The sequence below is a fragment of the Centrocercus urophasianus genome, unplaced genomic scaffold (genome assembly GCF_019232065.1).
Source record: "Centrocercus urophasianus isolate 14NV4802_14NV808 unplaced genomic scaffold, USGS_Curo_1.0 seq_23, whole genome shotgun sequence".
NCBI lineage: Eukaryota > Metazoa > Chordata > Aves > Galliformes > Phasianidae > Centrocercus > Centrocercus urophasianus.
The window spans coordinates 5,357,862-5,385,174 of record NW_024884789.1 but is presented as its reverse complement, the minus strand read 5'-3'; the positions used below and the strand labels follow the sequence as shown (position 1 = coordinate 5,385,174).

The following is a 27,313-nucleotide window of genomic DNA, read 5'->3' as shown; positions in this document are numbered from 1 at the left end:
TGCCCTGTCGCTCGGTGGTTCACTGCAGGATGGAGAGGAGCTGTGAGCAGGACAAGCAGTGCTGTTCCACGCCTCCACACTTCCAATCCCGTCCCACTCACCAGACAGGGAAAGAACATCTCTGCCCTTCAGAGAACGGCGATGTCTCAGTCTTTGCTTTCCTTGGGGATGGAGATGAAAGCTTTCACAGAGTTTTCACAGAGGAGAAACTGCACTGACACACATGCAGTGGGATTTAGAAAGACGAAAAGCTTTCAGGCCAACGGTTGCTGTGTTGCTGAAATGCTCCCCTGGAATTGCAGTTTGGATGTACCGTGCCTTCGTGCCCCACCATGAAGCAGATGGCTTTGCTATGGGAACTGAACATTTCATCAGAAGTAGATTTAATGGGAAAATATTCCTGGTTCTCCTGGGCAGGCCTTGAAACTGGTGTGAACTTGAAGATAATTTCGCATCTCTGCTGCAGTTCTCCGTTTTCCAAAGGAGGAGAACAACAGCAGCCCACCTCGTTACAGCTCTTGGAGAGAAATTGCTGGAGAACTTTAACTAAAACCTCACAGCTACAGCAGGAAGCGTTTGGGGTCTTACCGTTCTCTGTGAGGTTGGGTTTGCTCTGTAACTGAGGTGTGATTAATCGGTGCCCATCGTGCAGGCTGTCCCAGGGAAGCCGCAATCATTCCTTCAGTATTAGTCTGAGGGGACCCATCACTTCAGAGATGGTTTTAAAGAGAGATGTGAAATGAGCTGAGACTTAACACTTGCATATCGGGTGCGGATAGGTTCACAAACTGAACTGTTGTTTCGGGGCAGGCTGATCCCTGCAGGGTGTGCTCCTATGGGTGGGTAAAAACACAGCAAGTGGGCAGGGATTGTGCATACAAGTGTATGATGCGCTGAGATAACCCTGCTCTGGGGATTGTGTTCTGCCTGTGACATCTCCCTACGCACGGGATCTCCCACTGCCTCCTCCCAGCGTGGCCAAATAGAGCTGAAGTCCCTGCAGGTGATCCCCATGTGGAATGGACACACATGACTGCAGAGCAGACTGGGCCCAGCCTTTTACAAAGAGGATTAGGAGCAGTGGGGGATGATTGCTATCGTTAATGTCAGGAAGCAAGCAAACAGAGAACTCCACATTCAGTATTTTGACAAAAGCCACGGGGTCTCTATTTGCACTCAAGTTCTACAAAATGCTCTGCAGTGAGGCTTGAAACAACAAGGTAGAATGTTTATGGCACTAATAACTTCTTTAGTTAATGTCAAGGCAGGTGAAGAGGGTTTCTTGCACTTGATCCCTTGTTAAAGCTTCAGCAGTGCTAAATGCTGGGAAGGAGCAGGTTGCACAGAAGGAAGGTTGCACGCTTTGTGTTTGTAATTAGAGAGGGCTGCTAATTGCACAGAGCTGGCACCGGACTGCTGGTGTCCTGGCTCATAACCTGCACACAGCCTGAAATCCAATGTCAAACCTCTGGATCTCACCAATCATAGAATGATAAAGGTTGAAAAAGCCCATAAAACCACTCAGTCCGCCTGCTGATCCACCCCCACCATGCCCACTGCCCACGTCCCTCAGTGCCACATCCCCACGGTTCTTGCACACCTCCATGGACAGTGACTGCACCACCTCCCTGTGCAGCTGTGCCACTGCATCACTGCTCTCTCTGACAAGAAATTGTTCCTAATATCCAACCTGAATAATACCCTAATATCCAGTTGTGCAGTTTTAAGCCTGGGAAATGTAGGCCACTGATCTTCAGTCTGATCTAGCCAGAGTCACGTCTCAGTGTAAAGGTATCTATGGACACAGCTTTGTCTATTTTTGCCTTACAGGAAGGTAACAAAAGGAATTTTATCATTCCTGCTATCTTTCTAGTATGTAGAACAGGGTCAGCAAAAATAAACCCAAACCCTGGCAGGTTCTTTTTGCGAATAAAGGAATACGCAGGGTGTTTCATATGCCTTATCCATCTTTTTTAACCAAAGTGCCAATTCCACTGATCCCTTCAGACTTCATCTTCACTGCATCCATCACATCACTTCAATACTCGGAGTATCTTTAGCTATGAGAAATATGAATAATAGCAGCTGGATTTTGTCGGTAAGGTAAAAGAAAAAGCCCTCACAAGCCTGCAAGGTAGGGAGGATGTTTAAAACAACACGTCAATTCAACAAGCCAAATGAGGACAGGCATTAGAGACACAGCAAGGCTGCACTGAGCATCGTTTTGGGGTCCCATATATGAATGCAAGACATTGCATAGACCACATCTCATTGCTGTGAAATCTCAGCTGATGTGCAGACGGTTTTCTCACCGCCTGTGGCTCTGAGCCGCTGCTGTTGCTTTGAGTTCTTTCCTTGCAATGAGTGCTCCCAGCAGTGCTGGGAAAACTCATAGCAGCAGTGGCTGCAGCCCGCACTGTGGCTGTGGCTGTAGTAATGTGCATATATATACTGGTGGTGATGCTATCCTTGTATTGCTGCAGGGAGGGCAAAAGAAAAGAAACAAAATGAAGTGTCCACATTATGAGAATACGACAAGCGCTCATCAGCCAGGCACTGGCTGCACGCTAAATCCACCTCCCCCTGTCCTTCAGCACACCTCAGCTGGATTTGGGCAGGAGCCCTTCAGAAGTGCTCAGCTGAAGCCTAATGCAGGCTGGAAGTCCTCTGGGCACTCTGCAGTCCCACACCGACGGATGAAAGCTGGCCATCAGAACATGCCAAAGAGCTGGGTGGGTCCATAGGGTGAGATGATGTAAAGCACTGCCCACGACAAGGAGCAGGGTCCGTGCTGACCTTCATGCTGGCAAAGGCTGCAGAAATCATGAAAAATTCAAGCTGGAAGGTACCCATAAGGATCATGGAGTCCAAATCCTGGTTGAATTAATTTGTCCTCTGCACTTTCCTAGCTCCATCCCAGCAGGGCTTCCCACAAGATCTGCTTTGCTCTGTGCTGAATAGGAGCAGCTGCACATAAGGGCTCTCTGACTACGCGCATTATGCATTTTTTTGGGAGTGGTCAAAGAAGTGGAGTGAAAAACTCAGTGCTGCAAAGGCCTCCGTGGCTGACACCTTGTTATTTGTATTCTGCATGCAAGTTTTCTATGTTTGCACGCATTTACATTCAAGTTTAATAAGCTTCATTGAGGTATTTTCAGGTTCTGCAGAAAAACAAAATGCCAGCGGAAGCCTCAGACTCTGGGTTCCTAATGTCCTTGTTCAGATTTCAGCTTTTTAGATGGTACATCAAAAAGGAACATAATGAAGCCGCTATTATTACTAACGTCTTCCCCATTATCCGAGTTGCAGGGAACAATTAAATGGCATCAATGACGTGCTGCTACGCTTGGGTGCACCACCAGGCTGCAGCGTGATTCACCTCCTATCTGCTCCTGCTCTTCCCCACCTGCTCCCCATCAGCAGGCAGAGCACTGCAGCTCTGCTTCCAGCAAAACTCAGGGAAAACTTCAAATATTTGGAGCTCCTTTCAGAAAAATAAAATAAAACGTGTGCTGAAAGCATCACCCCCTGGGGGAATTTGCCCCCTAACAGCAGCAGCCCCTTGGTGCCTCCAGTGTGGGGCAAATTGCACAGCAGCTCTCCGCGATGCTGAGAACTCAGTATCAGCCTTGAAGTTAAAAAGCTGAAATTCAATCAGTCTGCAAAACTCAGAACCTTACAGCTCACACCTACACCTCTGCAAGCTCTGTTTTTGATTTGCAGCCTTATTCCTCCACCTGGGTCTGAATGGTGAGGAGTAGGATGGGAGAGGCTCCTGACCAAGGAGGGCAGCTGGAGGGCATTGGGTCGTTGATGGGATGCTGCTCAGGGCCCAAAAGTTATAAAGGGCACAAGTAGAGGGCTCAGTGTAGGTGGTGTAGTTACTTGTTTGTTAGGGGCTTGCTCGTGGATCTCCAGGGTTTCCCAAAGACAGGTAAGAAAAGGCTGGAGTTTTTTTTTCCTGTTTATTTAGGGGATGAGATGTCTAAATACTGAACTTTGATGTGGGCAGTGGTTGAGCTGTCTGTGATTTCCTGTAGCAGCAGTGTGAGATGTGAGGGTGGACAGGAGATCTGTATTTGGTCTTTGGTTTGCATCTGCTGCTAATAGTATCTGAAACATACAATGCCCAGAGGTTGTGAGCCTGAGTGTGGCAATGGCAATTTGGAGAGTGAGTGCAGGGTGTGTTAGAGCAGTGTTTTTGTATGGCTATAGGCCTGTGCTATGCTATTGTAGGCTTTATTGCAGGCAGGATGGAGAATTGATACATCTGAAGTGTTGTGCTCTGTATTTGACATCTAATGTGGTGTTGTGAGCTGTCTTGTGTGCGTGTGGGTATTTGCTCTCACAAAAGGCTCCTGCTTGTTTGCTTTCTTGCTAATGAGATATTCTCACTCATTTCTTTGTTACGCCAGCTCTCATTTAGAGCATTTTGACACGAGCAACCATTTTTCTGTGAAAGGCTGAGATCATATGGCAGGATTATGAATTTACTCCTGAAACGTCCCATTAATAAATGATAAAGTGTTTATAAATATGCAAAATAGATTATTAGTCAATTCTACAAAATCTTGGCTACAGGAGCATAAAAGTGTGCCCTGCAGCTTGTATATCTATTATAAAAAAGAGGAAGAAACTATAAAGAAATCCAGGCTCCCTTTCTAACTTCCGAGCAGCAAGTGCTGAATAATTTACTTCTGATAGTGATTACGTTAAAAGCAAATCATTTGTTTCCTTGAACAGCTGCAAACAATGTGTTGTAAATATGTGATTTTAAAAATGGTGTGCATACACAGAGGGACAAAGGAACTTGTTCATTTGAACAGCTCATTAAATAGCAGCTCTTCAGCACGGGGCTCCCCCAGTCCATGGGCACCCTGAGAGGTACCATTGCTTTCTTTAAGCTTAGCAGGCTTTGGGAATGCTAATCCTGCTTAAACAGACCTGACTTCAACAACAGGAGCTCAGAGTGGAGGCTTGAGTGAAGTCCTATTTAATTTGGTTGCTGTCAAGGCAAAGGATGAGCCATGTCTGCTGTTCCATGGAGGCCCATCTCTGGCAGCTGGTGGTTACAGCAATGGTTTGGCAGTTGCTCCAAAAGAACCTGCCGTATCTCTCTTTTGCTGTGACTTTATGAGGGCATTGCTAGCCCACAACTGTTGGGCATGGCAAGGAGGAATCCAGGGCTTTTGTGGCCAAGTGCTGGTGGCAAGGAGGGCAGAAGGGCAGGGACCCCCTCATCCACTTCCTGGCACTGACAGTATCTGCTCACCGTCAACACCTTGAAGTGGTCTGACCTCCTTAGAAAACAAGAGGTACTTTGAAAGCCTCTTTTTCCTGTTTACCTGAGAAATAACACTGGTGGGCTCTGTGCCTTTAGGAGTCCTTAAGCGAGGAATGGGATGGAGCCAGGTGATGGCAGACACTGCCCAGAAGGCACTGCTGAGACAATGCTGCTGACAGCCAGGCAGAAATGAAGTGGGGAAATGTCAAATGTTCTTGACCCGAGCTAAACCTTCACGAATTGAGGGCAGGAGACGAGAGAAATGTCTGTAAAGAAGAGCTGCTTTCCAGCTAAATATATTTGTACCAGGGCAGAGGCAGTCTGGAAACTGATGGCAGCAGGGGGGAACAGCTTGGGGGTGTGAGGGCTTTACAAGTGATGTCTTGAGGAGCTGAAGATGATTTGAAGCGTTTTATTCATCTTTGCTTATCAGCAGCACTGTGCTCACTCTGAGTTGGCATCAGGGCTGATGAGGAACAGCCACATCAACCCAGACTGCTTTCTATCTCCTTTAACAAACACAGGGCAGCACAAACACATGCATTACCTGGCATGAAATACAGCCATGTTCAATCTTTCTGTACTGCAGCTGTTTGATTTCAGTGGTTTCACCCCCCAGGGCTGGAAGGAGGAATCCTAATTCAAAGTCCATGGGCACCTATGTGGCACCATCTTCCCATCAGGTTGTTGGCTTAGAGAAAGTTTTGAGGCTTTTCCTTCCTATCCTGCTGCTAGCTTTATGCCTGTTAGGACATGGAGAACTGTATCTGAAATGGTAAGGCCGTTTGCTTTTTAGCTTTAACAGCAATGGTCACTCGTTCCGTACTGTTGTTTTTCCATCAGATGGAAGTGCTGCTTTGAATTAAACTCAGCTCATTGAACATGCCCTGAGCAAACCATCGTTAGAAAAGCAAAGCAAGCGGGAACCTGGTTGGTTGAGCTCAGAGGAGCAAGTGTCTGCTGGAGATGAAGGCTAGGAGAGTTTCTGGTCTCTTAGAAATTGGTAATTGCCAGCTGATGGGGAGATCAACTGTCTTCAATGATGTTTCTGTGCAGCCTGGTTACAGACTACTTGGTCTTAAGCAATTAGAGCCGTTTCTGCTTCATACTCTAATAGAGCTCGTTGTCAGGCGTAATTCAAATTATCTCAGTGCTAATGTCTCTTTGATAGCACTTGCCAAACATCGCTGACAATTTTGTACTTTTAAGTATCAAGGCATCCAAAGATCACTGACAGACACAGCAGGGGCACCCCTCCCTTCTCCAGCATTATAAGTATGTATTGAGTTAACCTCACGCTTTTGGGTACAGACAGTGGCTGCCAGTGAGAGCAGTGCCTTGTATGAAGGTAGCAACACCACGTCCAGTAAAGGAAAGGTCGTGTTATACCTTGGTCTGTGCAGAACTCTACCAGAAATCAAAATAACCTGTTAAGAGGATCCATTTAAAATATATATATGAGGACACGTGAGGACGTGTCTTGTAGCTTCAAGTTTCTTCCATGTCAAAATTCAGAGAGGCTGAAATGAGCATCCCCTTTCTGCCCAGAGCCCCAGCTGCAATCATCTTTATCCAACTGCAGCTTTTCAGCCCTTAGCTAAGAAATTACACCAGATTTTTGGTCATTTATCTCCCACTTGAGTTCTCATCAGAAAAGCAAGTGTGTACAGATTGCAGCTGCTGCTTTTCATTTGATCTTCCCTTCTGCAGTGTGCACCAAATGAGGGAGTTAGTCCTGTTTGAGCACGGCTGGGTTAGGCTGGTGCTCCTCTCCGTGGGTCAAACTGCCTATGAACACCAGCTTTGCACAACAGCTGGCTCGTGGCTGAGGCCTGATTACATTTTGATAAGCACGTTGAATTGGATTTAACTTCACTTTGGCAGGATGTCATTCAAAAGGCACTGGCTGGTTGGCAGCTGCCCTTTGTCTACAGCACTGAATTAGTCTGGCTATTAAAAAAAGGCATGAAAACATCAAGGCAGGAGCAATTCTGGAATGTGGGAAGAGGCAGAACTGACTCATGCAAGGGGCACTGGATCAGACTGTCCCATAACTAGCAGCCCCTCCTCACTTTATATAACATAGTGCAAGAGGAGAAGCCTTCAGAGGACTCACTCACAGTCCTAAAATGAGCACTAAGTCCCCATGTGCCTCACTGCCCCGATGCTTGTCTCTAGCATCTCGTGTGCCCTAAAAGCCACAAGGCAGAATTGTTTCAGATTGGGAACAGGGACACACGACCCAGCTGGAGGAAGCCTGCCCACTGCTGCCATGCAGTCTGGCCACCCCGGGGATGGGGCACAGCTCGGTTCACTCCACTTGCCTCACAGCCTGGGACAACAGGGCTGCAGTTTGTGGGCTTGATGCTACTTAACAAGACGGGAACCAGCAGTACTGATATCTTCACTATTGCAGAGATGTTTGCTTTTTGAATCCAGGTGTCAATCTAGCATATTGATAGGGAGTCTGTGTGACTAAATGTATTTCTCTTCTGTGCTGTCACAACCAGTTTCTCTCCTTGTCACGCTCTGGTTCAGGCTCACTGTACAAAGGGATGTGCAGCTCTCTGTACCAAGGCAGTGTGCAAGGCACTCAGAAGATCAGTGCACTTCAACAAATGACAAACCCCTTCCCACCCCCTCCCTAAGCACAACAGCACAAGGAGAGGTTTCAAGAACATGTTTAATGATGGCAGTTTCCACTGAAACATGAGATGTCCATTCAAACTTGTCTTACCAATTTTTCTTATTAAAAAAAAAACAAAAAAAAAAACTTTTGGTCACAACTACAAATTCTCTTAAAACACTTTTAAACAAAGTTCAAGCAATTGCACAAAACAAAATGCATGGTCCTGATAACTCCTCACACAAAGACTGCAGCAGCAGAAACTCATCTAACAAAAGGAAAAAACCTTAATGAAAACCATAGTGTGCCACCCTGCAGAGATTATGCCACATACAGTGCTTTAGAGGGAGCAGTAATGAACAAAATGTTCAAATGCATTAGCAATTAAGTGTTCATTAGACTTCTACAAGTCGTTTGGAGCTTAGGATAAGCACTGACCTGTGTACGAGTTAGCGTGCTGAACAAGTGTCTGCAGTGTCTGCAGTCATCTCCACATCTTCCAGGCAAGGGGAAGATGCTACCTGTGCATTTCTGCCTTAATCCTGCAGGCAAACATGGCACGCTGACTTCTGCAGTTGGAGTAATGAAGCTGTGATTCTGTGCAGGGTTTTCCTCTGCAGCACAGCATGCACAAAGAGGAAAGCCTCTAATTTGCTTGCTCTGTTTGACTCTGTTACCAGTCAGTGGATTTTGTAAGCAGTGAGCAAGCTGCAGGCAGACATCTGTAATAATGTTTCTTTTCGTTTTCTGTAACAGAAAAATGCCTTTAAAATGCTCTTGAACAAAGCAAGCTCGACTACGCAACACAAAATAGCAGCAAATACTAAGAGACAATCGCAATCAGATTAAATCTGCACTGTAAGATGCACAGAATGTTAAAGCAAAACATTCATGGAGTGGTTAATGGTTACTCCTTTCCAATGAAATAGATCTACCTGAACTGAACAGTCCAAATTATTAAAACTATGTTTTAAACTAATTCCTACAATTAAAAAAATATTCTTATATATACTATTAGATGAGTCACATCAAGTGCTCTTAAAATCTTAACTAAATATAGCTATAGAATATTTAACTAGACAATTTAAATCACATACAGCAACTTCTATAGAGGTAAACATTGCCTCACATTTGCAACAGCAACTGAGCAACATCAAACAAAGAATTCAGGTTATTTTCATGACTGTGAGCAGTGGGTGAGGCTGGCCTTTTATTTTCACCAAGTAGCTCCTCCCCCCCCCCTCAGCACTCCTCGGCTTATGGCACATCATTTGGGACTCTGAGGAGCCAGCTGAGCACCTCTGTATTCTACATCTGAAATGCTTGGTCCCCATCCACCGCTGAGATTTGTCCATGTTATAAAACAGTGGGGTTTTTAGCCACAAGCAAGTGGAGCAGATGGCCTCTGCCAGCTTAACTCTGCAAGTAACCTGAAGTTGGTGGAAATAATTCATTTCAAGAACTGACTTGCCCTTGGAAAGAAGTACCCTTCATGCTCCTCTCATCTTTCTCCTCTGTCGCTTGGTCTTGCCCTCTTTTGTGCAAGGAGGCTTTATTCCCTCTATCCCCACCACTTCCAGAATGCCTCAGCTTAATGAATTTGGCAGAAGTGTGGACATGAACATGTTGCCATGGTGTTTGCTCAGAAAGCACAGCTCCTGCCCTTCATCACCTCCTCCAGCAAATGCAAAACGAGCTTTTAACCTAGCTTTCCTCTCAGCATCGCCACTTCTTTGACTTAAGAAGGATTCTACCTATCTAAATTTAGCTCCTGTTTTTCGAAGCACCATACTCCTGAAGAGACATGCTATTTCCTTCAGAATCATCCAGCCTGAATCTGAAATCTGCTTTACCAAAGCGGGGAAAGATTCTCTGGCTTTCATCTCAACCTGCAGCACTGCTCAACCCACCAGTACTTACATGTTATACCATCCTGGAAACAACCTGCTCGGCCTCATCATCAGTTCCTCTACTCTCAGTAGCTGACATGAAATATTGCTTAGTAACAGTACTGTGGAATGACTCAAATTCATTCCGTGAATGAAAATAGCAAAGCATTTTTATATTGCCTTGATGACTAATGGTAACACGACAGTCTCCCATGGGATTTTTCCATGCCAGTTGAGTGGGATGTTTGCAAAGCCTTTGCTAAGTCACAGTTACAGAAAGCAAGCTACATTATGGGAGCTACTCTGATGAAAGCACAAGGCTGCTGGGGAAAAGAAATTTCCCTTCTCCTCCTCTTACGGACTGCAGGGCCCAAGGGAACCATGCAGAACCAGCACAGGTTAAGGTATCATGACAAAGCAGTGTAGTGTTCTCAGCAATCATCAATTCCACCAAAAAAAAAGAGAAAAAAGGCAACTCACTGCAAGGATGGTTCTTTGCCAGATACTCTGCAGTCTCCTTGAAGGGCTGCAACTGTAGGAGTAAGTCAAGCAAACACTGGGACAATCCAAAGAAACAGAAAACGTGTGGTTCCCAAGAAAAGCGAGGTTCTCCAGCGAGCTTCAAAACCCAATGTACAAAGGTTTCAAGGGTGAAGCAAATGAAGAGTAAACGTGTCAAAGAGAAATCTGCATCTGTGGTTATTCTAGAGGAAAGCCACAATGTGAAGAAACAAAACCAGTTAGGCTTGCCCTTCCTAATGACTGCCTGGAAAGTATACATGCCTGTGGTTTCCTTAGCCTGATCCATCCAGATGCAGCTATCTCATTTTATTAGTGTCCTCCCACAGCTCTGACCTCTGCAGCGTGAGGCACAGCAGGGAGTAATGGTTCAAAATGCATCCTTGAGTTTAATGGGATTTGCCAAGCAGGTGGTAAAGGAAAACTTCCAGTTTTTCACAGATTAAGATCACTTATATAAAGCTTCCATGCAATCTAAGTAGTGGTCTTTCTGCAGTCAAATCATTCCATGTGAGGACTTACTCTGCTTAGAAAAAACGTACTAAGATGATTGGTACACAAGTTACAGGAAGCGTAGGACACACGACAGTACAAAACACTTTAACTCCCTGTGGAAGGGCAGAAAATTACAAAAATATATCTTTTTTTTTTTTTTAAATCCAAGATTGTTGTAGTTTAGGGCATGTCTGATTCCTCCTATTTCCCTGTGATCTCATTTATTGTTGGTCTGATCAAAGCTCCTAGGGACAATGAAAATGTCATTATGAAAGCTTAGTGCAACTATAATGTTTAAAAAATCAGTAGCAAGTCAAGAAAATTTTCTGCATGAGTCAACCTCTCACCTTATTCCCCTTAAAATCCTGTACTAAACATAGTACAGCATTTCAACATGGCTTACATTTTTACCACCTAAAGTCACAAGTCACTTCTGTAAGGCCAGAAAGAAAATACCCTTCTTAATATTTAAATGTATGAACTGTTCTACAGCGAGCAAAGTTTAACAGTGATTAAAGTACTGAATTGGGAAAATAAGTCCTTGAGGCAGCTTGATTGAATCTTCCTCTTCTTCCTTCTTCTGCAAAACTTATTTAGACCATAATGAGCTGCAAGTTAGTACACAGGGCTGAATCTTGTCATGCTTTAGTGACATAGCAGTCCTCTTAATGCAAGAGGGAGCTGAGTTGGTGAGGAGGATCTCCATCATTCCAACATAGTGGTTTGGAAACCAGGGAACTGAATGGTGACATTTTGGTCGGAAGATTTGTAGCCTGCCATACAAACAGCACCTCGAGGAGGTGAGGCTTGGTTTGGTTGTAATGCTGCAGAGATGAAAGCCTCCCCTTTCACAGTTATGGCTTCAGCAGGTCCCTCAACAGCAGAATGCCACCTGGCAGGGCACCAGTGCTCGCAGAACTGCTCTACCTGGAAAGAAACAGGGGAAATTAGTGCTTTTGTAGATTTGCAATTAAATAGCTCACAGAGATGAGAATTGATGTGCATGGTATGGGGAAAAAAGCCTCAAAGGCAGTGTTATTCACTGATTGCTATCAGCTCCTTCCAGCATCTCCACGTTGACAATGGACACTGATATGAGGTTACTGTTATGCCAGGAGAAGGCAGACCAAGCAAAGGAAAACAGCAGCACACCAGACAACCACTAAATTGTGTGGTCAGCCACTGTGCAGGCCAGAGCAGGGAGCGTGCACACAGGAGGAGGTTCCTATATCACTGCACATGGAATAACATCTTGGACCTAACAGCTTTTTTCACATCAGTGCAGCCCCTCGCTAACCAGCATGTGTGGATTATTCACCTTGCAATGGATTCTCTTGCTGACTCCCTATTGCTTTAACTGCTTCAGGATTCAACGACTAAAGACAAAAAAGAGAAAAAAGTCTTAATAGAAACTTGTTATACTGTCGTGCATGAGGTGAGCACCTTCCCATAGGACTGCACTGCCTGCATATAATCAGCTGAACTGACCAGCAGAATGTGGTGTGCTCTGTAACAAGTGTGAGGGAAGAGAAACTGTTCTTCAAAGCCCAAGCAAAAAGTGCTTTCTAACTATGTATTTCCTCTCCTGCTGCAAATCCACAGGAAATCATAAACAGCAGCATCAAAGCTTTGGCAACTTGCTGTATTTATGGCAAGCATCTGACTGAGTCGGTGATTTGCACCCCCTTCAGATGAGGGTAAATGATGCACCTCCATTTATACACAGCCTGTCACTGCTGCTAGAAAAAAAATTTAAGCTGCTACAAACCCCAGTGCAATTCACCTAGCATCATCCATAAAGGCCCGAGGCTTTCACTTGCCAAAAATCCATTACAGCTGCTCCCTTGAGAGCAAACACGCTGCTTTAACAAGCAGACAATGCCCCGCTCTGTTCAGGGCTGCACACGCAGTTAGGATCTGGAAAAGATGTATTCAAAGAGAAGACACCAATATTGCAATCGTATATTTTGCAGAGAGACTCCCAGAAGACTGGAGCACATCAAAGCTGAGCCCCACAACGGTGATGAAGACGTATTCACACAGTTCAGTGCTATCAGCACCTGAAAAGGGGTGAATCCAGAAATAATGCGCTCCACCAGCCCTTTGATACAGCACATCTTTCCTCTAAAACATCCCACAAGCTCTCCAAAGCCCTTTAGTCCAATGATGAGTGCATAAATGTTACTGACCTCTCTGCCTGCCACCACTCCTCACACATAAATCTTTCCGCTTTCAAGTGTGCTTTGGAAGATGCATTCCTAAAATGCTTCTGTGCTTTGCTGGTACTGCTGCTGGTAGAGGGAGAGGTGGCAATCCACGTGGAAAACAAACTGAGACATTTCACGTAGCTGACAGGAGGGACAGAAGCTTCAATCTGCCCCGAGAAAAACTTGTGGCTTTCTTTCGGTTCTTATTTAGGAGTCAGACATCTGGGTTGGGGAAAATTCCAGCTCTGGTATTTAAATTGAGGTCTTCCTTGACTGCGGGCTCTCGCATGGTGCATCTCAGTCTGGACTCCAAAGGCTCTGCAGGAACAGTTGTGAAATTCACGCAGCTGGGCCCAGCGAGCACAGCAGGAGCAGAATGCACTGCCTCAAGCAGCTGCATTTCAGCAGGGAGAGGAGATGCTGATCTCCCAGATTACTGAAGTGCTTTCAAAGTGTTCGTGTATAAGGTACCACAGAATTTATTCAGTGCTTGTTTTGCTTTTTCTATTGAAGCTGACAAGAAATCCCCCAACGAATGACGCTAGAGTTAATAAGCTTAATAACCTAACAGTTTTAATTACGTTTTCAGAAACTGGCTCTTTTCGCAACTGTTCTAATCTCCTTTTCTCTTATTTCTTAAAGCATTCTGCTCCCATTGTGATGAGGGATGAATGAAGTTTATCGGGGGTGTTTGCCTGTCACCTATTCCCTTCTTTTACTCTTCTTGATTGTCATTCAGTGCTGTTGTGTAGGAGATCAGAAGATCTATGTGACTTTCTTTCAAGAAGGCGAAGGAAAGTGCTAATATAGCAAATAGAAAGGAGCATTTTAAAATCAAGACCTACCGATGGGATGAGAAAGCACAGCAAAGGATGGGATTTAGCTTTCCATTTAACTTATTTTCCAAGATGTAATCCCATCATAAAACATGAAAAAAATACCTGACAGGTGGAAAATGGTGACCAGTGATGTTGATATTGTCCAAAATCAATTGGACATGGATAACTTTCAGCCTTCTGCAGCACAGATTGAATTGGTGATCAAGAAATAAGCATTCTCTATGTTCACTTTGCTTTCTTTGTGTAGCTCTGTAATAAATTCAGAATAATTCTTCAACTTTTTATCCCGATGTCTCATTCAAAACCAGAGCAAATACACCAAAAGCTATCCTCCATATTAAAGCAACATTCCCATGAAGCTTTTCAAAGAGGTGCTAATATCCAAGTGATTAGGGATCTTTGCACTGTGACATTCTCTGATTTACACTTTCAGCCTCTTGTCACAGAAATTGTGCTCTCAGGATTAGAGAAGCCATTGACAGAACCATTTCCTCTGACTGCAGTAAGATTGCAAAAGGGGCATCTAATCCGGCACCCTTGAGCTTCTGTGTCTGACAGAGACAGCCAGTGGGTGGCTTTTGCCTCCATGGGAAGGACTGTATTTGGTTGAGATCTGAAGTGTCTCATTAGGTTGCTTTATGGAAAGAGGCAGCTATTCCTTGGCCCCGTGGAAGCAGAGAATGGGGGATCTATTGGGAGCCCCAAATCTTATAGCCTCCTCAAAAAAAAAATGTAAACACCTTCATCCAGCAGCCCAATTTACACTGCCTGCTGTTCTTTGATGCCTCATGTAAGGCTGCAAACAAATACTTGCAAGGACAAAGCATGAAAGGAAAGAAAATTAGCTGCATGAGAACAATTGGAGAGGTATATGTGGCTTCTCCCCTGTTGCTGCCAGACATCAACTGCCTTTTAATTAGGGCTGTTTGCATTGCATGGGGAATGTGGCTGAGAATCTTAATTACTCCCCCAAACACAGACATGTCAATGTGTACCTCTCAACAACCTGGAGAGGACCCCAAACAAACCAGCCCAGATCCACCCCCATCATCCCTAGCAAAGACTTAAGCTACAAACTCACAATAAGACTCTCTGTGAGCTGTTTATTGGCTTGAGAAATATGTCAATACTGAGGTGATATACGCAGTGTTATGGACAGGAGGCACCTAATGTTGTGGTAATCCAAGGTCAGCACTTCAGGAGTCCTATAACTGCCATGCAGGTAGCAGCCCCATGAATCTAAAAGCACGTAATAGTCTTAGAGCCCATGAGTAACATTTGAGCTGAATGATGCTCATACTGCATTGTGGCCCTATTGCTTTGCATTTTGGAAACCTCATTCCATTTCCACGATGTTTTAAATGTATTTATGGTGCTTTCCTGGTGGAAAGCATTGGGCAAAGGCCATAGCGATCACAACTTTCCAGAGAATGGACTCTTTTCCTTGTACTTTTACAGCCTTTAAATCACCAATGAACAGCTCCAAAGAATACAGCTAATTTTATATGACTTTCTGGAGCCAGGAAGGCTTCAAAAATTCTAGGTTTCAGTGACAGAAAGTTGGTTTCTGCAGCAGATGTGGTGGCGCGGATGTTACAATATTGAGTGATGTGCCCAGCCAATAGGCTTATCTTTCCCTACCAGCATGTCATGAGGAAATAAAGAATTAAAAAAAAATCATCAGAATGACACCTCTTGGTCAGCCATAGCACTGCACCAGCAGATCCTCCCGTAGCACCGGGCTGAATGAGGTTCAGCCTCTCTGATAGCAATCCCTGGGATGGTGCAGTCACAGAAGAGCTTTATGTGAAGCAGTGCCTTGCCAAAATCCCCACGCCAGCAACTGGTAGCATAGACAGGGGCCAGAAGTCTGTTGTACTATAAGCCAAGCGAGTGCTGCTGCTAGGAGGTTGACTGAATAAATCCAAACGACTGATAGTGACTGCTGGCAAGGAGGCACCTTCATTTAAATATAAAAATAAACACATAAAAAAGAGCACAGTACATCCTAGCCTGTGGGTATTTGTCAGGAGGCACCTGTTGCTCCTCTATCCCCTTCACAACTGCTTCCAGGTTACTGTGGTTCATTACACACTGCTGTAGTTTAGTTAACGAGCTGAGACAGCAGCATCATGCCATTCCTTGTGCAACTGCCCCAGTAACAACTGTGGATGTTCACCTGATGTGTTTGCACTTTTTTGATGTAAAGGAGAGGGGAAGCAGCTTTCCTGCTGCAATAATGTACAAAGGTTCCTTTAAATCTGCAGGCACTTGCTGAACACCTAAAACAATCCTATCACTCTAGTTATGTGGGTACCCACATATATTTATAACTCCTTTTAACCCCAGGCAGGCATTAGAGATACCTCTCTTTACATGATCTTGCTGGAATCTGCCTCCAGCTGCAAAAAAACAAAAACACAAAAGCCAAAACAGAAGCCTTAGGTGGCAAAAGTTAACTACTATTCTTTGATGGGGTGGGGAATTCCAGCTTCTACCAGGTGTTCTGTTAATTCACCAAGCATTGAGGGCACATCTGAGATGCTCACTTATCTCGACACAAGTGCTACAAAGGACTTGTTGAGGAGTTTAGGGGGGATTTTGGTGGACAAACTTGGTACTGCATGGTTGCAAAGATCGTTTACTGGTTAACAGGAGACAGAAATTACTCAAGACGTGGTCTCTGAGAGGCACAAAGGTATGAGGAAGCAAATGTATCTTCAAAGAAGCTTTCTGATGCTCAGTCCTGCTAAGGGGATGTCTGTAAGATGATATCCCCCTCCAGACTGAGGTAGCACTGTTTGAACTCGAACTGTATGCTTAAAGCACCAGGGACTTCAGGAAATATGGAATTCAATAGCTGTTGTACTGTGGCAGAAAGGAGGAATTCCCACAGATGAAGAGAGGACAGGTTGGCTAAGAATCAAAACCCCCTATTGTCTCTGAACAGAGCATCACACAAGGTGAGATGAGCCGTTTGTACTGCAAAGGAACCCACGAACACTAAATAGCTTTTGGGAAAGCATCAGTACAGCATGTGCTCCAGGGGAGCAATGTCAGATTACACGACTCTCCTGAGTCAGAAACTTTTCAGCACGCTCTTTTCTTTGTTCATCTAACATTTTACTATTAGATATCTTACCCTGAAGCATTGCCATGATGGTGAATCTTCTGTTCTCTGTCTTTGGAAAATCTCTCTGATGCTGCTACCATAAGGTCACAGACAAAGTACTCAGTTATTTCTACTTAGTGAAGAGCAAGCATGGCAGGAGAAGGAGGGCTGTTGAAGGAGGCTGTGGTTAGATAGATTTCTTCAAGTTTAACAAAGCCTGGGTCAAACAAGTTGTTGTTGGCTTGAGGAACAATACAACCCGAAATTATTACTGTAAACACAGAACAGCTACAGGGAATGGCAATAGGATGTCAAGGACTTCAAGGAGCCTTCTAATTCAGGCACCAATTACTTGTGTGTAGCAGCATGACTCACACCCTTCATTGTTTTGAAACTTCCAACTATAGCCTGACTTTTACAGAGAAATAATGCAGTTATTTTGATAATGACCAGCAGAATGTGGTGCTGTGTGTTTTAAATGCTGGCATACAAGTGCTTAGAACAAATACGTCGTTCCCCTTTCTAAAGTTAAGAGATGGGCAACTTGAGTGAGGTCTGATTATTTTCCAGTTAGGAGTTGTCAAGATCTGCATTTTTATAATTAGAAAAGCTTGTTTCAGCCAAAGAGAGACAGATTTTAGAGTAGGCCATATTTGGTTAAGAATGCAACTCAAGTGCTACATATTGCTGGATGCAAATAAAAATAAGAGGTGCAGATACCCTCATGCCATAAATCAGTCTGCAACATCATTACATGCTGAGTGTCTGCAATAAATCTCAGGTCCAGAATAGGCACCAAAAGGTTTGGATTATCACACTGCTTCTATCTCACAAGAGACAAACACATTTAGGGAAAGTTTGTTGCTAAGGGATAACTGCTGCAACACTAGGGAGTGACCACAGTCCTTTCTCTGACACAGAACAACACTGGAGCACATCTGAATCCAAAGGTCAGTGCAGATTTGCCACTGTTTCCTTCCCTACCATACTGCAGTAACAGTGCCTGGAAAAGCAGCCCTTGACACACAGTCCTCTACCTAGGATGTGTGTAGGCACTGTGAGTGTGCAGGAATGATTGCTGTCAACTGCTGGAGAGGGGAAGTTCAGTCTGTTAAACCTTGTTAGCTATGTGGGGCATGTGTATCCTACTGAGCTGCTCTGCAAAGGAAAGAGGAGGGCAGAGAGAGCCTCAGGGTAGCAAAGTGGTTATTATAAGTGAAGGAGAGTACGGAACAGATGTGTGCTGAGAAACTAGGCACAGGAGCTGTAAAGGAGAGTGATAAGGCTCAGACAAAGTGAAAGGGAGACAGTGATTGCCTCATCTCTGTCAAGGAGGCCCAGTGGAGAGGAAAGAACAACCCTTCCTAATAAGAGCTCAGTAGCAATTCTGACTGGATGGGCTTCTGGCCATACCTGTACTTCACATCAAACACTGTTGAGTCTTCATCCTCATCATCTTCTTCATTCAGAGGAGCCATTTCTACCCGCTCAGCTGGAGTGGTGATTATGTCATACTTCCTGGTCTTCTTAATCCTCTTTCCTGACCTGAAACAACAGAGGTGGGGAGGTTAAGGTTCATGTCTATAAAGTATTCCTTAGAGGATAGAGCTGTTTCCTGTAGACACGAGCCCACCAACAATCAATCACCGGTCTGTTAGAGACCTCCCCAGACACAAAGGCCATGGAGCCAGTCTGCATCCCATCCTCCTGCTGCCTTCCCAGGGCTCCCATTTGTGCCTGTCAGTGTACAGAACCATTTCTTGTCAACTGCAATCTGGATCAATGTCAGTTTTTTTCAGCTGCTGACAATCCAGAGATCATCTGGCATCCAGGGCTAGCACTGAGCAGCAGTCCACTGCGTCCTCCTGCTGCCATGCTCAGCAAGCGAGGCACAGGCTTAATCAGCAGAAGTGGTTTAGAGAATGTGTTTAAATGGGAAAGCTCAGGTTAACTCTACTGAGATGAGGGTATTCTGGGTAGGATTCTAAGGAGTGAAGGGGTTGGCGATATTTGGGTACAAACAGCCTGCTCTCCTTTTCTTGCAATCAAGCCTGGCTCAAGGCTCCTCCAGCAAAACCCCTTAGCCTTGTCTGAGAAGATCTGTGCTCAGTGCTATGAGTGCTATGCAAAACAATCAGTTGTGATTTGCAGCCAACTGTACCTGTCACCTTTCCACCCACAACGGCCTCATGTTCCTTTTGCAATGGAGATACTCAAGTGCTTGCACACCCCAGGATTTGTAAGATCTATTTTCAAATACTTACTTTCAATTAACAAACAATTGGCACGTGCCTTTTTGGCTAATTCCCTGCCTCTAGTTTGAATTGGGTGGGTCCTTTTTACTTCACCTACTTCTCTAGTGTATGTTAGGAAGGTTGCACTGCTTATGTATTAATCCAGTTTCATGATCAGACAGTGAAGAAGGTGTTGTTAATCCAGTTTCATGATCAGACAGTGAAGAAGGTGTTGATGTGTACAGCTTGCCTTCAGGGAGGAAAGACAACGTCTTTGCAGAATTTTCCCTTTAACCTTTAATAAAACAGAACTGGCAACTGCCAAGTATGAGCTGATGCAGGCACAAGCAAAAAAACCCTAATTTCTGGTAATCACAGCTACTGCTCAGAGCAGGTCAGAACTGTGCTTTCACTGTCAAGAAGCCTTGCCCTGGCATGTTGTGCAAGGTGTGTTGGATTTGACACTGCCATTTTTGCATCAAGAAAAAAATGTCTTGTAAAGAGTTACACAGCAGGGAGATTCAAGGTGTAGCCATTACCAAGAGACTGGGACTTGGAGCTGTGCTTGCATCTGGTCGTGCTTCCACCAGAGCAGATTACAGTGGTCCCTTCTGGGCTTAAAGTGAGTTTAAATCAGTGAGAGCTTAAGAGCTCCAGCCTCAGTGGCTCTGCCCAGTATGGCTTTTGGCTGTTAGTCTGAGGCTGAAGAAAGAGGTCCCGTCCCTTGGGATGGAGGTGTTTGCATTTCCTCCCTGTGCGCTTGCAACAGAAAAATGGAGACAGACTTCTTCTGTCACCTAATCCTTAGAGCAATCTGTGCTGCTGTACCTCACAGAGTACAGGGTGGGTTTTGCTATTACTGCTGTTGGTGAAACAAGCCATTTTATATCCAGTACAGTAGGAATCTTAACCCAAACACTTGAAAATTTTTTTTGAAAGCACTTGTCTGTATTATTCTGTTTCTCAGCCAAGACCCAACAGCGAAGCCATGCAGGGAGGTCTCAACTTACAAGTAATGCATTGCTGTTACTGGAATCATTTACTCACGCTGTGAAGCATAAACACACACAAAAGCTGACCTGTGTCTACCTGTCAGAACCAACGAAGCGCAGTCTTAGCACTTCCCTTATGTCTACAGATTGCAATAGCTTTCCATAGGTTCCCAATTTAAGAGCCTACTTGCATATCTTGCCCACGTTAACAAGAAGCAGCCTTCCTCGTTCCCTTCTTATTCTGCAGAGTTCATCTTAGAACAGTAACACTGGAGCATCCGAAGCAATTACTGCAGAATAGCTATCTTTAGAAATGGCAAGCTAGAACCCTTTAGCCTCCAGCAATTAATTAGTCTATTTGGGCTCCATTTTAAAGGGGACCCGGAGCAGAACTCGCTGCACAGTTATCTCTTAATCCTCTGTAACCCTCACTTAACCGTAGCATTCATTTAGAAAAGGGAAGAAGTTGGTTTTGCTGGTTCTTGGCTCAGCCTCTACAATCATTTGTCCAAAAGGCAAACGATTTTCTCCATGAATTCAACACCATTTTAACTAGCTAATTTCTCACGAATTTTTGCGGCGGTCACTTTTCTCACGTTGGCTCATTTGGACAACTGCCCTAGGTTTCATCAGCACCAGAATCACTACCCGGGCTACTTTGAGGGGAAAACATCAGGACTCTCCCTGTACGCACGCAAAACAAGTTTGTCTGTTGGGAAACTGCTGCACATGAAAACCGCTCAGCCTCGGTAGGATCCTTTTAATCATCGGTGCCGGCAGTGCCAAAGGAAAAGCACTCGATCCAGTGGGCGGGACCAGACGCTATCTTTTGTCTGCAGGCAGACAGCAGCGTCAGCAGAGTAGTGCAGGGAGGAACTACAGCATGCCGATGTTTCGTGAACTTTTGAGACCTCTCAGGTAGGATGAGGACATGTCAGGCCTCGTGGGTCTATTTCTATGCGCTTTTTTCATTTTGTGGTGGTTTTTTTTATGTTTTAAGCAAACAAGAAAGCGTGGAAAGCTGTGGCCAGAGTACATCCATGGCATAGCGACAAGGTGAGACCCTCAGAGTGATTTCTTTTGGGTAGGAGTGGTAGTGCGTGTTTCAATGCTGAAAGCTGTCTTCCATCTCAAAGGCACGTTGCTCCTGTTGTCCAACTCCAGCCACCTCCTGTACGTAGGAGTGAGGGTGCAGAGGCTGCAGGGTAGGATGGTGCTTGGGATGGAAGGAGGTACTGCAGTGTCTGCACTGTGCAAGTCCCAGCAGCTGATGCTGACGGCTTCTGATGGCTTTACCACCAACTCTGGAGCCGTCATACGACCAGCATGGGGTAGGAAAAAGAAGCTGGATGTAGCCAGAAATATTAGCTTTCCACTTGAGACCCGGCATTGCTCCCACCCAAACCAGCTAGCCTGTTAAGGCAGATTTAGTGAGTGCAAAGCTTAACTGAGACAGAACGAAGAAGAACTGATTGGACCTGACGTGGAGGACTGCTTCCAAGCGCTCCTGAGCTATTCAGCCTCCGTCGTTCTTGCTTATTTGCATTCCCCTTGGGCTGGAATGCCTCAGGCACTGCATACCACGCTGGTGTCTGGCCCGTAAGAAATCAGATTTATTCCCTTCACCACACAGCAAGGGGAGGGAGGACACGCAAAGATGGGCTGGAGCAGAATGCTGACTTTGTGTCTTTGTATTCTGACCCGGGGCTATTTAGATCAAGCACCAGTCACATGCAGAACTTCATCCTTCATTCTGAGGCATCATGTGGTGGAGTAAATGCCCAAGCCAACTCACTGGTTCATTACATTATTTACGCCTCTCATCTATTTTAGTCAACAGCCCTGATATTCAAAGATAATGCTTTTCTTGACCCATAGAGAGAGGTCTCTGCATTTCTAATCTACCATTTACACTTCCTGCCAACAGCTGCGAAGGTAGAAGGCCATGCCCTGGGGAAAAAAAAGGAAAGAAAAGCCACAGCTATCCTTTCATAGTAGAACGTTTATTGAAGCCTGATTAAGCCAGCTACAAACCTCCCCCTACAAACGCAGCAGTGCTGTATTGGGAGCAGAATTGGGGCCAGTTTATTTCCAGTATGTGAATTTCCTTAGCAGTTAAAAAATATGGAAATACGAAGCTGGGGAAACTCCAGGCTTGTTAGTGGCTGATGAATTAGATCAGCGGTATTTCATTACTGTTGATCGGTCTGGGTATCTCTGCTCTCTGAGTGGTGCTGTACATACTGAAGTTAAACCATGAAGTTAAGTCCTCATGTGCTCTCAGGGTATCTGTTCTCTGTTGCAAACAAAAGATGTTTTTTATAGCAAAGTCCTTGAGATGGAATATATGTGGCCACAAAAGCAAAGTGCCAACTTGCTTAACAGCATGGCTAATAAGAGGGATCTGATAGCTATCGGGAATAACTTCAGGAACATCTAAATGAGACATTGGTGAGGTTCCATGAAACCCACAAGCAATTAAAATACATCAGTCGTGGTGTTAGCCTGTACTTTCAAACATTTCAGTACAGTCTGGCTGGATGTGCTCAGGAACTATCCTTTTTTTATAGGACAAAGCTATAGAAATGTTTATGATCCACCCGAATGCTTTAAGCCAGTAAATCCCAAAACAAGAAACAATCTATGCTGTCGTGACTGCTCAGAGAGCTGCAAAAAGCCCAAGACAGCATTACCTGGAACCCATCTTCCTTCCTTCTGCCAATTTGCTGTCGTGCTCAGATGAAGTCTTACCAGGTACACGGCCTCTGAGACCCAGGACAAGTGTCCCGTTTTCATTCTTCTCTCTGTGGCTCTCACTAAACTGCACACAGCTTAAATGAAGCTTTCCATCTGGGATCACAAATCTATGCTTAGCATATCCTTTTTTCCTCCATTTCAAGTCCTTTTAACAGTGAGGATTTTTTTCCTGTTCCTGGCAGAGGTCTTTTCTTTGCTGGATTAGTCTGACTGGTTATAATATAATTAGTTTTAAATCAGTGCAACTCTCTGGGGTTAAGGCTTGGATGGCCCAGAGCCACCGCCAGCTTTTAGAACAATGGGCCTTGTATCCTGTGATCATATGCCTGAACATTTCTCCTCAAACCTAAGTAATTCATCCTGGTTTTGCAATTATTGGAAAACCAAGCTTAAGACGGTATTTGAGGGAGGAATTGTAATGGAACATGTAATGTAGCAAAGCAACAAGTAATAAAATCTGCAGCAGCTTTCCTCTAAAACACAGGTAAGCAGCAGCTGTTTCTAGCCTAGACTTTGTTTATTGAAGGGCAGGTCGAGACACATAGCAAACAGTGTTACAGATGGTGCTCTGCACCTACAGCTTTGGGTTGCTTTCAGCTGGCACATTTGAGCACACGTAACTTCTCCAGTTTTCCCAGAAGGCATATGGCTGTATGTGCTGGTAGACCATGTCTGAAGCATCATGTTTCCTGAGAGCTGATCCCAAGGATTGTATTGCAATGAAATGAACCGAGCTGCACCAGGGCAGAAAAAATATTAGAATATGAAGGTAGAAAAGCAAAATCCAAAACACAGATGGAGTAGTCCAACTGAACTGCAGAGATCATTCATAAGCTGTTTCAATAAACTGTGCTTTTAGGGAATACAACTTAATTATTTGATTGGGAACAACATGAAATTTGGTCTGCTAGGGGAAGGACCTTGGTTTGAGAGCATGCAGTGCCCAGGGTTATAAAGGAAGAAGGTTCAGAACTGGACTTGCAAAAAAAGTAATAATAATAATATTCAATTACTGTAGGCAATTAGGCCTTGCCTCACACAGACAAGCAGCAATGTGTTAGCAGGCCTTTCTGGTCCCCAACAGCCACAGACAGAAAATTCAGATCACTCTGGGTAATTCACATTCTGAATCACACAACCATCAAATGGGTTCAGAGGATAGCACTACTAAAAGGAATGAACAGGAATCCCTGAAATGTTGTCTTAACAACAGAGCTGGAAAGCTAGAAATCCATCTGTCCGCGCTCTAGTTAAACAACTACAAATAATATATAGGGAAATACATTAAAATGAAATTGTAAATAAAAAAAAAATAAATTCAGTGCTGGTGACAAAAATATCTGGCCACTTGGCAGTTTATTTCATCTCTATAATTCATATCTGAAAGGATAATTTACTTCCAGCAATCCAGAGCAATTTCACAGTGAAGGTTTAATCAAAGATTGGATTCCAGCAAAATCTCTTTAATAGGAATCCATGACACTTCAAAAAAAAAAAAAAAAAAAAAGCAATGTTTTTGACTAAGCATAAACAAAGCTCTTATTTTGGCAGAGGAAAGCTGCACATTTATTGAGGGTAAATCTCTTATCTCTTTTGCAACAGCATCTCCTCCAATCTGTTTTGTCAGCTACAAGTGTGACATGGTACAAACATACCTGTTAGTATTTTTGCCTCATTTCCCAGCTGAGATAATTATTTATAAAAAAGTGCTCTGCCTGATAAATGTTTTTTGAAGCTAAAACCTTCCTTTCTCATTTTTCTTGCAGGGTTGATTAAAAACATAGGAGAGATCTCAGAGGGATTTTTCTTTCTTAACGCACCTTTAATGCAACATTAACTCTGACAAGTTGCATAACAGTGACTTTGGCATGGGATAATTCATCCACCATTCCAATGTGACTTTAATGTGGACCTATTTCTGCTGATTGTGGTATAGGGGAAGGTCTTTATAGGCTACCAGTTTGCACACTTCAGCTACAGATACTCAGACTTACGCCAGATCTGTTTGATACAAGGTCTTGCTTTACATCCAGAAAAAACTGAGGCAGAGGCTACAAGCCCTCCAAGGGCAGAAAGCAAGAGAGCTATAAACTTAGGCTTTTCATTCTGCACTTACTTACAGACTTGCTAATTCTCATGTTTGTCCATTAGAACTGCATGAGGCTGAAAAGTGGTTGATGTTGATTAAAATAATTATTTTTGATATTTTACTTGCTTCTCCTGACCCACTTTGCTTTAATGAGCAGATCTTTCCTCATGTTGTCTTTGCCAGCTACTGCAATGGAATTTAGTTAAATGTCAATTTCTTTAGAAAAGCGGCAGTTCTGATCCTCTCAGTCTCTAAGTCCACATCTAATAATACTGCAGTTGTGAATGCTGCTGTTCTTAACGCAGAATTGATTCAGAAACAGGAGAAAGGGAGAATTCAGCTGCAGCCATCGTGTAAATACAAAGGAGCTGCTTGGAAACAGAACAAGGAAGAATCTGCAAACTCTGCTTGTTCAGTCACTTCTGTCACCTCGACGCAGCGCTCACCTCCTCCCAGCTCCTCTTCCTGGACAGCGAGCTGCTCTGCTTTCCAGGCACCCTCCTGCAGCCTGTACCTACAAGTCAGATCACCACTAACTACTGAAAGTTTGTAATCTTCTATGGCAAAGTTAGGAGTGAACAGGCAATAACTTTGTCATCTGCAAAACAGGAACAGCTTTTAGCACTGCATGGGGACTCTCACCGCTACTCTGACATAAATAATAACACTAACAGTGCCAAAAGGAGATTAATATTCATTTCTGTTTCTGCTTCAGCAACAAGCCAACCGGAGGACTGGCTTTTTAAAGCAGTTGAGTTTAAATTGTCCTTGTTCCTCCAAGCAGGAGACATTAGATAAGATTCAAGGACTGTTGGCCTAACTCAAGCACGTGCCAGCACCAACCTGCTTCAGCAGCATGACTGAGCAGGCCTCCTCTGGCTGCACACGCTGTGTGGACCAGAGATGAGCACCAAGCAGATGAGAACCACTGCCAAGCTTCCTGCTTCCACCAGCCCTTCTTGCAGTTCTGCAAGCCATCAGAAGCTTTTTGCCCTTTTGCAATGGGTGTGGGAATTTGCATCCATCAGCATCTACTCAACAGAACACCAAGGAGTGTTGTTCCAACCCATGTACTGCCATCGACTTTGGGCTGGACCTTCTCAAAACAAGCCTACTTGCTTAAGCTTAACTGTAAAAAGAAGTGTTCTAGACCTGGTGTGACTTCTCCACCAGGGACATCTGCATGGCCCCAGCTGTAGGCAAAGCACTGAGGCTGGAAGGCACCTCTCCGGGTCACCCTGTCCTATATAGACTCACCATGTCCTCGGGCTGAATCTCTTCATGGCCAGAGCCTAGCAGGGCTGCCTCTTTCACAATAACACAGCAAACTGTTTCCTTACATTGGATGGAAGGTGCTGACTGTGTCTTTCCCATTCTGCGGGCAGCGCTAAGAGCCTGGATCCATCTCCTTCACACCAGGTAATCTGTAAGGATGCCCCACTGTCTCACCCGCCACGGTGACGTGGAACAGAGCGAGGACCTATCCACGCCACATTAAAAGTGCCTCGAAACCCCTTTTTCTTTTTTTCTTCCCAATCAGAGTAGAGCGCATTACATTTCAACCCAATTCCGAGGACCGCAGGGCCACCCAGAATTTCCACGGGACGCTGATCACCCTTCTTCCCTTTTACCCGAGCTCGGACTCGACGAGAAAGCCGAGCGCCCAACGCACCGCCCCGTCGAGGCCCTTCCCGGGGAAGCGGGAGCCGAGCGCCGGGCGGCACCTGCCGCTCCCTACCTGAAGACGCGGAGCAGCAGGCAGGCGATGAGCGCGGCCGTGAGAGCGCAGGCCCCGATGACGGCGGCCTTCAGCGCGGAAAGGTCTCGGAGCAGCGCGGGCACGGGGCTCAGTTGGGCCCGGCTGCGGTTGCCGGCCGCTCCGTGCGGTTCGGCGGGCAGGCGGCTGCCGTTCACCGCCGGGCTGAGCGCTACCGCCGGCGGCTCCCGGCTACCGCGGGCTTCCGGCAGCGAGAGCAGCAGGCAGGCCGCGAGCAGCAGCAGCAGCGGGCACGGGGAGCGCATCCTGCCCGGCTACGGCCGCCACCGCCGCGCCGAGCCCCGGAAGGCGGCGGCGGCCCTGACCGGCCCGCCTCCCGAGCGGCGCCGCCTCCCGAGCGGGGGAGGCCCGGCCCCGCTCGCCGCCCCCTGCGCTCCGGCGGCTCTGCCCGCGGCCGAGGTGCGCGCTGTGTGCCGGTGGGGCTGCGCTCCCGGCTGGGGTTGCGCCCGCTGCGGGGGTCCTGAGGGCCCCGCGGGTGGAGATCCCGCTCCCA

The 27,313-nt window shown here is 45.4% G+C and overlaps 1 protein-coding gene across 1 annotated transcript; it reads right to left on the bottom strand.

Moving 5' to 3' along the window:
- Positions 1-7,949: 7,949 nt before the first annotated feature.
- Positions 7,950-27,065, bottom strand: FAM174B (family with sequence similarity 174 member B). The gene is made up of 3 exons (XM_042824728.1): positions 26,782-27,065; positions 18,385-18,516; positions 7,950-11,740 (listed from the first exon to the last, which is right to left on the bottom strand). The coding sequence occupies exons 1-3, from the start codon at positions 27,063-27,065 to the stop codon at positions 11,737-11,739; spliced, it is 420 nt and encodes a 139-aa protein (XP_042680662.1). The 3' UTR covers positions 7,950-11,736.
- Positions 27,066-27,313: the final 248 nt, after the last annotated feature.